Raw genomic sequence first — 18,422 nt, 5'->3', positions numbered from 1 at the left:
TTCTATACTTTGGCACATATCACATACCTTATGAAGGTGCCCTTTCTATGCCCCTGGCATTTTCCCCAAGAATGCTACTTCTTGTAACATGCATTAGAAAGGAGGCGGTTATGATGGGATATGATATATGTTTAAGATAATGAAGGGTATAGACAAAATAAGTGCAGAATAATTATTCAGCAGAGATAGTGACAGGACCAGGGGCCGTAGCCTAGTAAAGAAAAGAAGAGTTAATACAGTCGTCAGGTAATAGTCAGGCAGCTAAGCAAATGGATGTCTATGTTCTGGACAAAAGCGCTAAATTTTCCACACATGCTGCCCATAGCTTTAGCTTTCCATTTTTGGTAGGAACCACTTCCTCCGAATACATTATTTATTTTTGGCAGTATTTTCAGTGACTATGGTACATTAACAGTATTCCTTTTTATCTTTTTTTCAAGTTTTATGTTCAGTTTATTTTTTGTGTTAATAAAAAACGTCTGTTGCTTTTCTAAATGGTATAGTTGTATAGTTGTATTGCTTGTCCCAGAAAATGTATTGCTATGGATCTGGGATGATGGCGCTCCCCTTGCCAAAGGGGGTTAACCCCTTGTCCTTTATACTGGCCATCGCCGATCCTGAGGGTCTGTGACGTCACTGGTGGTCAGCCATGACCAGGGTAATCGGGCCAGAGGTCCAAAAAAAAGACCCCCCGAATACCTGCTTACCGTGACCTCCCAACCAGCGAGGAGACAGCCCCGCCCGAGTCGCAACGGTAATGGACACGCCGAGCGAAGCGAGTCACGACCCAGGCCGTTAACAATGACTAACCCGATTATAGCTGTTTTAATCGTGCCACGTAGACCAATGGAAAGAAAAGACTAAAGCAACTGGATGAAAATGAAACCAAAGCTTGGAGAAGGAACACACATTTATTACAACAAACACCAGAGGAAAAGAAAGATCAAAGCTGTACAAAGATAGATGGATGTAAAAAGACACAGGGCAGCCTTATCTATACAGTCTTACTTATACCCAGGACAGAACAAACAAAGACAGACTCACATGGGAATGATGACAGGAATGGCAGGAGAAGGTCCGTTCAGCTAGCAAAAGCGGCTGGTTCGGCTCGTTCAGCCGTCGAGGTTCCGTTCCGACCTCGCGCCGTTGGTTTGGAGCGAACCCGACAACCGCTGGAACGAATGTGGTTGCGTCGACACCACGACTCTCTCTCTCTCTCTCTCTCTGGGAATAATACTGGGATTTCCCCTCGCAGGCAAGGCACAATCTCTTTTTGCTGCGCTCACGTCGCCTCTGCTGGTCTCAACCCTTCTCTCTTTGCGCGATCCTCAAAACGCATATCTTAAGCGGGGTCGTGACACGCCCTCGGCCGTTTGGGTCCCGCTAGTGTCCCTGTATAAAGAGAGTTGCGCCATGCGCTGACCCGAGATTTCTGGTCACGTGATTTCGTGGCGCCATTTTGTGTCTAACTTCACCGTGCGTGAACGTCAGCTTGGTACGGGAATGTTGTTTATTGCCAAACAAAATGACTGGTTGTTCTGCTTTTGGTTGTTCAAACCAATCTGGGAAATATAAGATGTATAGATTTCCAAGTGATAGTCAGAAGACAAATTTGGGAAGCGAAAGTCAGACGAAAGAGCTGGAAAGCGATCGACTCCTCGAGACTCTGCCAGGTAGGCCCACGCCACTTGATGATCGATGTTCAAAAGCAATTCTATCTGCTCGGTTTTTTTTTGGTTGTCTGTCCGTTGAAAACCCTTTTAAAGGGAAGTGATTTGTGTTTGTTTATAATCTTCAAGGAGCTGACCAAAAATGCATTTCCGTGGGAAGAACCCTGCTCAATCTCTTGCACTCATCGCAGAAGACAGATGAGGTCTCTTCTCGCCGTATCGTGAGCAGTCTCTCCGTCTGTAGTCATATTCAAGTCTTCACTTGTTGGAGTAGTGATGAGTTTCACTTGTGAGGAGTGAACGGAGTAGTGATGGTGTCTCACTTGTGAGGAGTGAACAGAGTAGTGATGAGTCTCACTTGTGAGGAGTGAAAGTAGTGGAATGAAGTGTTGGTCTGGTCAGAGTGTTGTATTACGGGCAGAGTTTTCTTACGGTCTGAATGTATGAATCATGTTCTGTACTGAATGTATGAACCAAGTTTTGTACTGAATGTTTACTGTGTTGGCCTCATCATGTTCCTGGTGAAATTAAACAAGTTATGGTGAATACGACGTCTTATCTGTGCTTTTCCATATCTGTTCGACTAGACGAACCGTGCACACTGCAGGTATTTTTTAAAGTTTTTTCTCTGTTTAATTACGGCTTGGTGCAGTCGAAAATTAAGTGTTAATTAAGTCGCCAGCTATGAAACATATTAATCGATCAGGCAATATCCATCAGAGTTCTGGGCAAGGGTGTAGTAATAAATGAACGTTTCAATCTTACTAGATGCCGATGACGTTTTCCTTATGTCAGAGACAGAAGCTGACTTGCAGCTTGTTAAATCATTACAATGGAAATTGAATATAAATGTCGATAAAACTAAAGTTGTACACTATAGAAATATGGCAATACCACGTACAGAATTTGTTTTAAGTGTGTTAGACTATATGTCGGCTGGAAGTCCTACACCGGAATTGCTCTCGGCACCCTTTAAAAAATATCGGATATGCCCACACTCCTTTCTAAAAGTTATTAAAATTCAGAGAACGACAGCATTGGTTTGTCTTACTTATAATGTTAGCTCTTATATGCAGTGTTGGCTTGTAATATGCATTGCCATACCACTTTTAATATCACCACACAGCTCTTTTTCACGGCAATAGCTGAGTTTTTGACAAAACAAATATCACCTGTATGTAATAAGACTAAATATGTGTAGTAATTTTTTTTTTAGCAGGTTTAGAATATATCACCCCATATCGCGAATGTACATGTATATCTAATCCGACACACTTAGACACAAAATGGCGTCCAAATTTGAGTTGACACAACTCTCTATATACAGGGACTCTAGGTCCCGCCCCCGTGCTCTGTTGGTAGCCTTATTTGGCAATGGAGCTGAACAGCTCCGCCCTCGTGGCGAGCCACGGTCACGCCTCTTCTCGGCGACCCCACCCTTCTTGTCCAAACAGAGCACGGAGCACATGTTCAAAATGGTGGCGAACGCAGCTTTCAAACCCAGGCCAGTTGAGAGGGCGCGCACCCCATGCTTATCGAGCTGCTTTGCAGAGATAGAGAGAGAGAGAGAGTTTGCTGGGGTATGGAATCATTGAAGGGGAGCTATCCTTATTTGTTAATGCAACGTGGTGTCAATCTAGTGGATACAGAGCCTTAATTAAACATACAATAGGAAATAATTAGCAAGATGATTCTAAGATTGGCTGCGTGTTGCGATGGCCTAGGGTGCGATATTTAATAATTAATAAAAGGGGATTATATTACAAAGGGGGATATTTACAAGTGAAGGGGCGGGGGGGGTTCCCAAATCTGTAACAGTATGTTTAGACACCAAGATTGTGATCCTAAGTGGCTTAGAAGCAGAGATATTGGTAGATATAGGTTTTTACGTGGCGGCTGTCATGAAACTCCAAGATGGCCGCCATAATGAATTTGGAGGAAGTGGTTCCTATCAAAAATGGAAAGCTAAGGTAATGGGTAGCATGCGGGGAAAAATTGGCGCTTTTGTCCAGAACGTCCATATGCATCTCAAATCCGGTCCTAAGCTGCCTGACTATATCGCTCTTTCACTCAGAGAGTAGTCAATGCATGGTATTGTCTCCGAGAAAGGCAGTGACAACAAAACCAATAGATAAGTTTAAATTATGATTAAATAGGTACCTGGAAGCTTTAGAGATAGAAGAGTATCGGAATATTGGCAAGACGTTTGTGACTTGAGTAGGGATTGGGTGATTGTGTGCATCTGAGTGAAGTGGAGTGACGTGTCTGTGGGAGGTCTCGTCAAGAGGTGTTGTGTAGTTGATGTTGTGTGTTTGTCATCCAAGAACAGCCATCGCCCAAACCTATCCCTTCCCACACCGCCCCCACCCACCTCTGGAAAAAATAACACAAAAGATTGCTTTTTCTCTTTTTTTATTGAAACAATGAAAAGAATTGTATTTCCCCATTTGTATTTGACGCGCTTGTGATATCCTTGGTTGTGCCACATCGTCTCGTGCACATTCCTCCCCTCATTCCCCAAATGAAATTGCATCGTTTTGACAGATAAACTTTGTCTGGTGTTGCTGTGGCGCAGCATAATGAGCGGAATGGACTCCTAGTTTACTCTGGGTTTATTTTTGTCTCTGTATATAAAAACTCACATGCATTAGATGCTGATTGATAAGAAAACTTACAAAATGGGACACAGCGGGTGAACAAACTATGTAAAAGCCCGCATTTATTGGATAATAATTGATTGGATTGTCAACGGAAATAACTCTCAAAAATTCCAAACAGAGTAAAGAAAATAACATGTATAACTTTTCTGTGATTAACATAAGCATTGTATCCTTGGCAGGTCATCCTTGAAATGGAGAGCTTCTTCGAATGGCTCAAGTCCCAAGGCCTGAGAGCAGAAACAGCCCAAGCAGTGATCGATAAGCTTGGAATTGAGAATTGGAAGGTTATTTGGGCTTGTACTGAGTCGGAACCATTGCGGACCGAGATCCTCTCTCTCTCCAAAGAGAAATTACAATTTGCAATGTATGCTGACTTCTGTAAATTTATGAATTCTTTTTCGAAGCCGCAAGATTTTCAGATTGCTGGTTCTTCTCTTTTGGGAAGCATTTTCGTCAACTTGGAGAATGTTATTCGGGGACTTTCCAGTTTCTGTGAAATGATTTTCGAATCCCAAAATGTGCACCGGGACAACGTTTCTGGTTTCTCTGGAATCGGGTTCATTGATGTCTGCAGCCTCCGCTCTCAGTATGAAGCATCAAGACCCACGTCTGGTATGTGACTTTTTTTAATACGACATCGCATGTCAACAAATTTCTTGATCTTCTACCATTGTTTTTTTTGTATTCTTATAACTTGTATAATCTCTATTGGTACAGCTTTGTATTGTCTAATATGAATGGGTTTTTGATATGGGGTACAAGGTAACGATATACGTACTTTTTAACTCAACTGGAAAATATTTCCAGGGAGCTAATGGGATGGCGCGTCGTCAGTCCGTCCGAAAACCTGCAACCTCTTCTCCAAAACTGTTGATGGGATTGTAACCAAACTTGGCTAAGATTATATTTTCTGTGTTGGAACTCAAGTTTGTTCACGGCATTAAAAAAAATGGAGGTTCGGACCGATCGAGTCAATTCGCACACTCGACTATTGAACACTATTTCTCCCTAACATGAGAAGAAGCTGAAAACGTGAGAAGATGATTGATAATTTTTGGACAAAGCGGATACAAACGCATTTCTTTGTAACGCTCATTTCTGGTTAATAACCATTTTCTGCAAAGTTTGAAACTGTACTATTAACAGCAGCAAATGTTGTTTTGTTTCCGGCAAGAAAAAGCAAAATCAACTTCTGGGTTTAAACGTAACGATGATGAAATGAGGATCAGCCGATGAGTTTGGTTTCACTGTACTGTTTAAAAAACATTATAGGAGAAGCTCAGGCCCCGAGGCAGTGACTCCCACCCCCTCGCTGAGACTTCCCCTCGATGCCCCTACCTGTGACCATGCAAGTACCACTCTCAATCAGGACCTAGAGAGTGTGATGAACTGGGGAAAAGACTGGCTTGTTGCTCTCAACCAAAAATGACCCACTTGTCTGTTTTTCTCCTTCAAGATCACCTTGTTTTCCGACCCTGTCTTTGGATTCTTCACCTTTGCAGGAACTCCCTGTTATCTGTTGGAGTGAATTGGATATCAGCTCAAACCTCAGCTGAGAAAAGTACATCCCTGGTAGCGCTGAAGGCACATTACAGCACCTTGGCAGCTTATTTCGTGCTCGGCGATACCTTTCTGAAGCTGCTATGCTCCATCTATACAAGGCCACTGTACGTCCTGTCATGGAGTATCATTGCCATATTTGGGCTGGTGCGCCGGCCTGTCACCTTTCTCTTCTTGACAGAATCCAGCAGCGTGCTGCCATTCTGGTGGGACAGGAGTTGGCATCATCCATGGAACCTCTCTCAATCCGCCACTTTGTTGCTGCAGATATTTCCACGGAGGGTGCTCTGAGGGTCTATCAGGTTGTTCCACCCGAGCATTCTTTCAGTCACTCAAAACGTCTTTTTCCCATCCATACACTATATCTGTCCCAAGGAGTAAGACGATAAGGTATTCTTCTTTTTATTTTTCCCCACAAGGCATTACTCTGGAACAGCTTACCTGCATTCTGCTTTCCCCTCGATCTCAAGCTTGCTCAATTCAAGAGGAATGTCAATAGACGTCGAATATCTGTACTTTCCTTTGTGTAGGCCCCACCGCGAGTAACCTGAAAGTCTTTGTTGCAGGTGATATGTCAAAAAAATATTGTTATGAATTTGGGTAGTGATATATAGAGCAGAATAGATTTGAGTAGGTACCATGCTTCATGTGTTGCGGTAAGGAAAACTACCTTGTAATAAGTTCATGTATAGGCGTTTGTCGGGTTAAGATGTATACTTGTGAATCTACGAGGAGATTCGTGTGTTAAGTAGTGTAGGGATTAATGAGTAGAGCCCTTGTGTGTCTCACCTGGTTAGCCAAACCTTTGTCCCTTTTGGCACTGCAGACCACATAGACACTTGGTTAGGATCCCTTAGTACAACATTAATAACGCCCTTCCCCCCTGACAGGACTTAGGAAGAAATCGGGCCAGGACACCACCGATAATGGCCGCCACCATTTACACCTCCAAGAGGCCTATCCACCTCACATAGCACATGCTATGACCATGGAAAAGTGGACAGGAGTGAGAGTGGCGCAGTGGGCGTGCCCCTGGGCGAGCCGGCGAGTCGGTGGAGGCTCTGATTGGTTGGGAGTGCGCCAATGCTGATGTCACCGGCCGGAGATATTAACGGAGGGTCGGACACCATGTCAGAGAGTTCCATTCCTGAGTCGAGAAGAGAGGAGAGATCTGATCCCGAGTTGAGAGACGAGGTGCGCACGAGTCGCAGTTCAGATCGGAGATCCTGAGACGAGTTCAGAGCCCGAGTGGAGCTTGCTGTCCTTCTTTGGGCCTCGTGTGCGAACGGAGTGGGCATTGGCTCGGGCCTTTGCATTGCTGTGGTGCTCGGAGGCGGTCAGAGAAGGCCTGGTGGTGGCCGAGCGGGGCCGTGTTGCAAGAAGAGACGACAAAGACAGTTAAGCCGAGCTCTGCGTATACATTTTACATGATGTGTTCTTTTCTTTAATTCAGATCCCCTCATCTTGTATTCGATATCTGTGTGTGTGTGGGATCTTAGGCATTAGATTACCGGCGCGTGCTTTTCCTGTCCTTGCTTTTCCCAATAAACCCTTATATTATTTTCTGTACATATTCCTGAACACTGTTTTCCCGGGTGGTTGATTTTCACAGTTAAGGCTGCAGTGCTCTCGTCGTTCCCCTCCATCCTGCGCGCTTGCGGCTTTTGATTTTGGAATCCGCCATTGAGTTTTCGCCTTGGGAGTTAAAGCCTTCGTGATCGGCATCCGCAACTCTGGTGTTAATCGGAGTTGCGTGACAATAAATATGGATGTGCATTGAGAGTACGTACCCCAATGGGCACCGCCAAATCGTTTGGCACCAAAAGGAAACACGTTTGTGAAATGGCGAGAACCCTGCTTCCGGAACAATTTATGTCAGGAGTGAGAATCGAATCTGGGACGCTATCGCGGTGCCCCAAAAATTGTAAGGAGCATGGGGTGAAATTGTACTTCAAATAATTATACAGCTACATCAAGCCATGGTGACCAGGACCTGGTGGTTTAACTTGAGGAGGAAATGGGATCTAATCTCCCAGGAAGCTGCATATCAATGTAACATTGTGGGAGAGGGACCAGGAGGTGCTGCAGTAGAGGTGCCAATAGTGATCAGGATCAAACCCTCTCCTCCTCTCTCTAACCTCCCCCCCTCCCCCTCTAACCAGCCACTGGAAAAGGCAGCGCTAATGGCACGGAATAGTGGGTCGCCGTTGCCATCACAGTCTGGCAGCGACCAGGTGATGTTGTTGATTATTCAACTAATGGCACAGATGAAGGTGAAAATGGAAGAGGGACAAGGTGGCTGACATAAGGCATGATATGCATGTGGAGCAGTCAGAGGTAAAGGCTGATATGAAGGCTATGGGAATGAGATAGCCGCAACGCTTGAGGCAGTATGGGGAAAGGTGAGTCATACCAACATAATCATAAGGCTTTAAACAAACAAACAAATACCTATTTTGGGTGGGAACCCACCCTCCACCACCCACTCCCTCCCCCAAACCCGTGTACCACCTCAGACCTAAATTTTTCGAATGCCTTGAACAAACATTGGTACAACACGGATGATGAAGGTTGTGGGGAAGTTTCATCTAAATAGTGTGTGTAGTTTCAGAGGAAAAAGGAAATTCCTATTTTGGGGGGTCAAACCTGTATCCACTTTGACCCTGCTAAACCCCCTAATACCCAGATTTGTTTTTAATGCCGTGAACAAACTTCAGTCACAACATAACAAATATAATTTGTGCCAAGTTTGGTCACTATCTGTTCAGCGGTTTCGGAGAAGAAGTTGCAAGTGTTTACGGACTAAAGGACGGATGATGCGCCATCGCATAAGCTCCCATAAACTTCGTTCCAGGTGAGATAAAATGAAATGGAATGGATAAAGGCAAAGAAGAATGATTAGAGACAAGCGAGAGGGCAAAGAATGTTAAGTAGGAGATCATGAAATGTGTAAAAACAATGTGTAAAGATCGGGATAACACATGGCAGGTGCAGGTGGAGAGGATATGACAGATCAAAGCGAACCACGACGAGGTGAAACTGTGTAAGCTGGAGCGAATGCATGATGTGAAAGGTGGTCTAACTGCAGGTGCGTAAGGTGGTGCGTGCTGAGCTTGGGTGGAATAAATAAATAAAATTTTTATTTTTATTTTTATACAGAATCAATGCTCCTGTAAGAGCTTCATACAGGTTGCGTCTGACAAACCAGATGTGATATGCTTAACAGAAAGTTTCTTCCTTCATGATGTCTCTGATTCCTTAGTATCTCTCCCGGGTTACTCCCTCCTCCGGTATGATAGACCTGAGCCTCGTCATGGAGGTGGGGTTGCTATCTTTATCAAAAACTCTCTTTCTCACTCGCCCTGCACTGCCCTCTCTCCACCTCACCCCCAAGAATACCTGTGGCTACGGCTTCCCCTTCGCTCCCACCTCTTGTTCATATGTGTGTTGCCCCGTCCACCAAACAGTGATGACTCCATCTACATCTCGCTGTCTGATAATATGGACCAACTTCTTTCTACCCATCCCAACCATCTCTTCCTCATATGTGGTGATTTCAATTGTCACCATGCCAGTTGGCTGGGTGTGGGTACCTCTCTCACCAGCCATAGCTACTCAGCGAAGGACTTCTGCGACTCTTTGGGACTGACACAATCTGTCAATTTCCCGACCCAGATCTCAGTCAACGGAACATCTTCTCTTCTGGACTTGGTTATGACTAACTTCCCTGAAAATGTCTGCTGCTCTTCTTCTGCTCCAATCGGCTCATCTGATCATGTGCTTATTAAAGTGGACATCTCTTACCATTCTAAGGGAGCCTCCTCAGCATCGACGAGTCTGGCATTTCACTCAGGCCAACTGGCACGGTCTTCAAGCAGCCATCAATCATCTGGACTGGTCTCCCATCTCTACCGCCTCTGACATCCACTCATCCTGGGAATTCTTCCAAAGTAAATTGCTCTGTCTCATGCACAGATTTATCCCATCTCGTCTTCAGTTGTCATACCCTTCCTCCCATCCATGGTACATGGAATATTGTGGTGAGGCTGTTGCCCAGAAACAACTTGCCTTCGTCTCCTGGAAAGCAAATCCAACGGAAGGAAATCTCATTTCCTTTCACAAAGCCCGAAACAAGTGTGTGTCCACCCTCAGGAGAGCCAGGAAACAATATCTCTCCTTTCTCAAGACTGAACTCTCTTATCTGTCTCCCTCTTCCAAATCCTGGTGGCATCTGGTCAAATCTGTTTCTGGTGTTTGTTTCCCTTCCAACAACTCCCTCATCTCAAACGGCTACACAGTTGACTCCACACATGAAAAAGCTGAATGCCTCAACTCTGTGTTTGCCTCTAAATCTTGTGTCCCAAACCCATCCCTCTCTGTACCCACCATACCCAGTCATACCCAGCTGCTCCTGGACTCTGTGTCCTTTCCTCCTGACAAGGTGGAAAAGTTTTTTTCTGTCAACACTTGACTCTGATTCTGCAACTGGACCTGACGGCATCAGCCCACGGGTCCTAAAAGCCTGTTCTTCTGCTCTTTCACTCCCTCTCTCAGTTCTCTTCACCCTCTCTTTTGCTCAAGGTCATCTGCCATCTGCTTGGAAATCAGCCAACATCAACGCTTTACTCAAAAAAGGTGCAAAAACAGATCCTAGCAACTACAGACCAATCAGCCTTCTCCCAATTATCAGCAAAGTCATGGAATCCATCATTGCTTCAGATATGAAATCTTTCCTCTTCTCCAATGGCTTGATCTCTGATCATCAATTTGGTTTCAGACCAGGTCACTCTACTCTGGACATGCTGCTTCTGCTGTCTCAACAATCGATGGAGGTCCTCAATGCCAAACAGGAAATTCGAGCTGTCTCCCTTGACATATCACGTGCCTTCGATACGGTCTAGCACCCCGCTCTGCTCACCAAACTATCCTCCTTTGGTATCCATGGAGATCTCCATGCATGGCTGGCGGACTTCCTCTCTAGTCGTAGTCAACCTGTGTCCCTGAATGGGTTTCTCTCATCTCCTCTTACTGTTCAGGCTGGAGTTCCCCAAGGCAGTGTTCTGGGCCCTGTGCTTTTTCTGGTCTCCATCAATGATCTCTCCGACTCCCTTGAAAATCCTCTCTGTCTCTTTGCTGATGACTGCACTCTCTGCCGCTCCATTCCTCATCCCTCAGATCGGCAGTCGGCAGCCTCCTCACTCTCTGCAGACCTGGACAAAATCACAGACTGGGCAAACAAGTGGAACATGTCTTTCAATCCTGACAAATCTCACACTCTTACGATGTCTCTCCAAAAAGAACGACTGGTCAACCCTCCCATCCACTTTCTGAATCATCGTCTCCAAGAAGTTCTGTCACTCAAACTTTTGGGTCTCACTATCTGCCATGATCTTTCCTTGAAAAAACACATTTCAAATCTGGCCTCCAAAGCCAGTCGCCGACTGAGCATCCTCCATCATGCAAAGTCCTTCCTTGGCACACCTGAGCTCCTCACCACACAAGGCTTTCATCTGCAGCTCAATGGAATACTGATCTCCCCTCTGGGCTGGTGCTCCTTCCTCACACCTATCTCCTCTTCACGCTGTTGAAACCAAAGCGTTCAGAATCATTGGAATCTCCCGCGATGAAGCTACCTCCAAGGGTCTTTCACTTCTCACTCACCGCAGGCAGGTTGGTGGTCTTTCTGTCTTCCACCGACTCCTCTCTGGCCTTGCTCCTCCAGCTCTCTCTGGGCTCTGTCCCCCAAATATTCCTACAGGTCGCACAAGATCTGCCTGCAACCATCTTATGGTTAAACTGCCCAAATCAAGACTCTCTGGTCACCTTCACTCTTTCATTCCTCTTTTCTCCCACCTTTGGAACAAACTCCCACACTCTCTTCAATCCCACTCCTCCCTCCAGATCTTTAAAACAGCTGTTCACCACCATCTCTTATCTTCCCCCATCCAAAACCTTGATCTTTTCTACCCCCGCTAATTTCACCCCAATCGCACTTTTTTGAAATTCCATCTTCTTTCCTGGAAGTCCTTGGTGTCCTTGTGTTTATACTTCTCCCACCCCCCACCGTCCTTCCCACGCCGCCTCACCCCAAGCCCTCTCCCTCCCACACATTCCCGATGTCCCTGCTCTGAAATGTTGTTTATGTGCTTCCCCTTCTCTCCCCATCTTGTCTACCGCTCCCCTTTTTATATACTTTGTTTGTTTGTTTGTCTGTTTGATTTGTTTGTGTGATAAATGTTAGCTCTTTCACGAGCCTCGATTCTGTATACAAAAAAAAGAAAAAAAAAGAAAAGAAAACAAAAAGGAAAAAAATAAAAGAGCTAATACATTGAACATGAAAACATGCACAGACACATAAAACATACAATGAAGGGAGTGGGAGACAAAAGGGATAGGGAAGCACACAAGTACAACAACAGTAGAGAACAAGGATGTAGGTAGATCTGTGGAACGGGAAGTGCTGGGGAAGGGGGATGATGACACGGTATAAAGCAAATGAACACGACTCGGCATTTCACTACTCAGAACTTCAGGAAAGACGTTGGGAATTCAAAGAGGAGGATTTGGGGAGTTTCAACGGGGATTGAAAGAATGAAGGTTTTGGATGGGGGATGACAAGAGATGGTGGTGAACACCTGTTTTAAAAACCTGGAGGGAGGACAGGGATTGAAGAGAGTGTGGGAGTTTTTTTCCAGAAGTGGGGAAAAAGAGGAATAAAAGAGTGAAGGTGACCAGAGAGTCTTGATTTTGGCAGTCTCACCAGAAGAGGGCTGCTGGCAGATCTTGTGCGTCCTTCAGGACTATTTGGGGGATAGAGCAGGGGGAGCTAGGCCGGAAAGGAGTCGATAGAAGACAGGAAGATCACCATCCTGCCTGCAGTGAGAGAGAGAAAGGCCCTCAGAATCAGCTTCATCACGGGAGATTCCAATGATTTGGTTTCAACCACCTGAAGCCGAGCGAGGTGTGAGGCAGGAGCACCGGCCCAGAGGGGAGAGCAGTATTCCATTGAGCCGCAGATGAAAGCTTTGGATGTGCCGAGGAGCTCAGAAGTGCCCAGAAAGGACCAGAAAGGACGAACCTCGATCCTGTATTCAAAAAAAAAAGAATAACCGAGAGTTGTTCACCAAACCAGTTAAAAGCCTTTCATAACATTTACCATAATGACATGACTACCCTTCAAGCCATCACTGATTGCTGCCAAGCTGCTCAGTTGCACAGGTCCCAATGTGGAAGGCCACACAGCTTGTTGCTGCCACATGTTTCTCAGGATCAATGATAAATGCATTGTCAATGGTATGAATACCTCAGAACGAAGAGGGGAACTAACCCCCCTTTCTCCTCCGCCTCTCGCCCCCCGCCCCCTCCCAAAACGGTTGAGATTTAAGCCGATGTGGTCACTGGCCAGACCAAGAAGTAAGAACTATTCCAAAAAAAAAAAAAAATTCCAAAAACAGATCATTGCAACGACAGACCAATCAGCCTTCTCCCAATCATCAGCAAGGTCATGGAATCCATCCTCACATCATTCCTTGACTGCCCCCAATCATCAGCAAGGTCATTGAATCAATCATCACATTACTCCCTGACTCCCTGACTGACTGACTCACTGACTGACTGACTCACTAACTCGATCACTAACCGACTTACTGATTGATTCACTGAAACACACTCAACTCAATGACTCACTCACTCACTCACTCCCTCACTGACTGACTCACATAACTCAATGACTGACTCACACAACTCACTGACTGACTCACACACATACATACACATACACTGTCACTCACTTACTTACCTGTGGACACTGCTCGATCGATACGTTTACCAACCGGATGAAAGTCTCGGTGAGCGAAAAACGAGCTTTGTGATGTATTGCTGTGTTGCGTCTGCGCATGCGTGAATAAACAGTTTGAAGAATGGCGACGTTCGTGTAGTTCGTGTATCTCCTCGCCTCGTTCGGTTCGAGGAGAACTGAACATTGTGGTGACGAGGATAAACGGCGACATGAGTTTTGAACTGACGGACTTTTTCTTCTCTTCGTGACGTCATGGCCACGTTTGGCACAGTTGGAGAGTTTTAAGCCGAAGAGGAAGAGTGCTCCCTTTATGTGGAGCGGATGCAGCATTATTTTGCAGGTAACGACATCACGAGTGTGGAGAAGCGAAGATCGATAATCCTGAGTGTTTGCGGGGCGCCGACATAAAGTGGTCCAGGGTATTGGCACGACATTTCGTGTACCTGAGCATACCTATCGTGGTAGAGTTTTTGTGAGTAGCGGTGCCCCTCCTGTTTCTCGGAGATGAGGTTGTCATCGTCATGCATGTTGGAAATTCTGGTTGGTACTAGTGATTTGATTTTTCTGTCCATTAGCAGTTGAGCAGGACTTGCCAAGTTGTAGCTCACCAGGGTAGAACGCCCAGCTAGCAGTGCCAGATGAAAATCGTTCCCCGCAATTTTTGATTTGCAGAGGATAGATTTAACGGTCTCGACTTGTTGCTCAATAAATCCATTAGATTTTGGGCATGTTGGGGATGACGTGATGTGGTCAAAATTCCATTTCCCAGCAAATGATTGAAATTCTGCACTGGAGAAATGAGGACCATTATCATTCATAAACATATCAAGAATTCCTAACTCAGAAAAAAATCTGTCCCAAGGTTGTAATAATCGTGCGGTGGGGGCGGTCTTGAGCAGTTTGCGAACAATAGGAAATTTGGAATAATAATTATCTGCGATGACAGCCACTCAGCTGCATCGAAATAGAACAGGTTACATCCGACTTTGCTCCATGGTCTGAGCGGAATGTCATGTTGCTGTCGTGGTTCAGGCAGCTGAGATTTCCAGTGTTGCTGGCAGGTAGGACAGCATTCCACTAGCCGATCAATGTCCTTGCTAATGTTATACCAGTACACAGTATCCTTCGCCAGCAGTTTAGTTTTCTCGTGCCCAAAATGGCCTGAGTGGATTTTCTGTAGAATGTCGTTTCTCATACTCTTCGGGATAATGACTCTCTCACCTTTAGGAATTGCACCATTTTCAATTGTCAACTCGTCCCGAAAACTCCAGTGTGTCCTCAAAGCCTCTGGGAGGTCCTCAGACGGTCTGGCCATCCACTGATAATAAAGTCTCGAAGTTGATTCAGGTCAGAATCACGAAGTGTTTCCTGTTGTGGCTGAGAAAACCTCTCAGAGGAGAAACGAACAAAGTCAACACGCAAATCCAAGTCAATTGTCGTTGTGTTGAGTGGACTAGGGAGGCGGGATGGGCCATCGGCAAGCTGATTGTCTGCCCCAGGGCGGTACTTCGTTGCAAAGTTATACCCTTTGAGTCTGACAAGTATTCGTTGCAATCTCGGTGGGGCAACGATCAATGGCTTGTTAATGATCATCAACAATAGTTTATGATCGTGAGCACAATGAAACTGACCATACAGGTAGGTATGGAACCGTTCAATTTGAACACAATGGCCAATGGCTCACGTTCAATGGTTCAATGCAAGTGTATCGTTGTTCAGTATCTGTTAGGGTTTTCTTGCATATGCCACTGGCTTTAACCAGTTTCCATGGACCTGAAGCAATGCTGCACCAAGGTCTCGAAGACTGGCATCACATTGGAGGTAAACTGGCTCCGATGGCTGATAGTAGTTATAACGTACGGTATTACCTCCCCAAACCCTGGTTACGGTGCCCCTCAGAGTCTCGAGAGGGAACGCGGCAGAAAGACTGGTTATTTTGAGTGTTCTATTAACCCATGGTAAAACCACACAAATGCGTTTGTAGAACAAAACAAGTAATTGTATTAAGAACTCACATACACAATAGCAAAACTATTAAAGAAAGTACAATGAAAATATCACTTGCATCAAATGAACAATACATATGATGGTACCATCATTCCCCAATGCTCTCCATCATTCCACAATGCTCTCCAAGAACTCACAATATGCAAAACGTAAGTGGAATGTAACATTCCCCAAAGTCTGTGCGCAAATCCACATGCTTGTTGAAGTCGTGCAGAACGACGAGAACAGGCATATATCAGCACGGTGGCGAACGAGGAGTTATGAGGTGAGACGTAGACATGGGAATTGAGCCGATATGTAAACCAACGGCAATCAACATGGTGAGGTCGATATGGAAATCCCAATGACAAACAAGATGTACCAAGTGGATAGACACTTCGAGGACAAAATGGCATGTAGGCTTGTAATTGGAGATGCTGGCTCCCTCCAACAATGACACACTTGGTGATAAAGCCTGAGACACAGGTTTAATTGCACTCGCAAATGCGACAATGTCACGGGCATTTCACGGGAAGCCTCAACTCATTCGCGACCAATATCAAAAAGTCTGCACGCAGCCTTGATGTGACTCACGGCTGTATCTCTCTTATGGCCGTCTCCTCCTCCTCTCCACCCTTCTCTTCCTGCTTATTTTTTGCCGTGTTTTCCTTTTTCCTTCACAAACATTTATTTTTACCTTTTACTAAAGTCATCTCCATTTCACACAAAAATCTTAACAACAATATTTCCTGAAACTAAAAATCCTACAAGTATATAATAATAACAAAGGCGGAAGTGACGGATCCGTAACACTCCCTGCCTTCAAGGCATAAAGTTCTCTGGGAGGTCATTGGGATTGAACACGGTGAAAACATTATCTATCTATAATTCCAGTAATCTCTGTACGTTTGTACGTTTGTCTGTGACCGCTGTTTCTCGACAACCACGGGTCCGATATACTTTTAACTTGCCAGGTATATTGCTGGGGACCCGAGGATGTGCCTTTTCAAGGTTTCATATTAATCGGACAATTACTTACCGAGCTATGTCCAAAAAACGATTCAACCAATCAGAGAGCAGCGAACTATCGCGTGTGCCGAACGTGGCGGACACACTCTGCCTCGGATGGCACATTTGAGAGCGTATTCATTTATTTCACGTTTGCAAACTATGTTGGCACTATGTTGGCGTTAAACTATGTTTTAAAACTAATAAAAACCATTTCATGTAAATAGAGGGGGGAGGGATTGTCACTGTACTCGCACGAGCAGATGGCGGAAGTGCCTGACCGCCAAGTGAAGTCCGAGCAACTCGCGGTCGAAGGTACTGTAACGGCGTTCGGGCGGGCGAAGCTGCCGGCTAAAGAACGCCAGCGGTTGCCAAGCTCCGTTTTAAAACTAATTAAAACCCCGGGGGGATTGTCACTGTACTCGCAAGCCGTTCGCCGTTCGCTTTGGCGTTGCGAATGAACCAAAACATTTCATGAACGAAACCATTTCATGTAAAGCGTTCGCCGTTCGCTTTGGCGTTGCGAATGGACCAAAACATTTCATGTAAATAGAGGGGGGGATATAATTTTAGATATAGATATAGTACGGGCATGCCCTAGTTTCCATCCAAAAAGTATCTTTAACAACCAAAAGTAATACACACTCCCAACAACGACAAATCAAAACTATGGCTGATCAAATCCTTCAGCAACAAAAATTCCAAACAACGCACAGGATTTCCTCAAGGTTAATTCAATCTGGATGAACCTCGTGCTGGAGATATTTCATCTTAACAGGGTGCATCCGGTATGGGTGTTGTTTCACGGGAATGGCATCCCCCACATCAATAATATGATGTACCAGATCAGTACGACCAGGTACATCCGTGAACAAAGGCACAAACTCATAAATTAGGTTGGATAATTGTCCTTAGTGTTCCATCGTCTAATGACCTAATTTCTGGTCTAGGTTCCTTAACACTTCAGTGTTCGTCAATCTGGGGCAAGCCTGGTCATCAACGCTATCGAACTTCACACTGGCTTCAAACTGGATTGTCTTGCACACCGATTACAGGTGAGACGGGACCCATTTTTTCCACAGGCTTCCTCTCATAATATTTTTTCAGTTGGTTAATGTGACAAAGCTGCTGCTTTTTTCGTCGGTCTGGAGTTGTCACCACATAATCCATTTTATTGACCCTCCTTTCGATGGCATAGGGACCAAAATACCTAGCCTGTAGTGGCTGACCTGGAACTGGAAGCAACATGAGCACTCGATCCTCAGGACTGAAATTTCTTATCTGAGAAGTCTTGTCATGTCTCACTTTCATTTTGTGACTCACTTTCATTTCACTCACTTTCACTCACTCACTTTCACTCACTTTCATTTGTGCTGCTTTCAAGTTTCCTCTCGCTACTTCACAGGCCTTAGCCAATCTGTTCCTAACAGTTGTCACATACTCTAACACAGTTGACTGTGACTCACTCCTCTTGTAGCGACTGTTCCTTCACCAGTTTCAAAGGTCCTCGAACTGTGTGTCCAAACATGAGTTCAAAAGGCTGAATCCCAATGACTCCTGAACAGACTCCCTCATGGCAAACAGCAATAAGGGTATTCCCTCGTCCCAATCCTTGTCACATTCAAAGCATTAAGATCTGATCATATTCTTTAATGTCTGGTGAAACCTTTCCAAGGCCCCTTAGCTCTCGGGATGGTAAGTACTTGACCTCACTTGCTTCACTCCCAACAGGTGTACGAC

The 18,422-nt window shown here is 45.2% G+C and overlaps 1 protein-coding gene across 3 annotated transcripts in view; it reads left to right on the top strand.

Annotated features, from left to right (window-relative positions):
• The window catches only part of LOC137413746 (uncharacterized), a 139,083-nt gene that overhangs the window by 57,252 nt on the left and 63,409 nt on the right, over positions 1–18,422 (top strand). For all 3 annotated transcript variants that reach the window (XR_013621958.1, XM_078770685.1, XM_078770684.1), the window contains one exon: positions 4,510–4,942. Coding sequence is in view for 1 of the 3 variants with exons in the window: in XM_078770684.1 (XP_078626810.1) it covers positions 4,847–4,942 (96 nt within the window). In the remaining 2 variants the exon portion in view is untranslated. The remainder of the gene's footprint in view (positions 1–4,509; positions 4,943–18,422) is intronic.

Source organism: Myxine glutinosa, chromosome 1, assembly GCF_964187855.1.
Source record: "Myxine glutinosa chromosome 1, kmMyxGlut1.1, whole genome shotgun sequence".
In the NCBI taxonomy this organism is placed as follows: domain Eukaryota; kingdom Metazoa; phylum Chordata; class Myxini; order Myxiniformes; family Myxinidae; genus Myxine; species Myxine glutinosa.
This window is presented reverse-complemented; position numbering and strand designations above follow the sequence as displayed.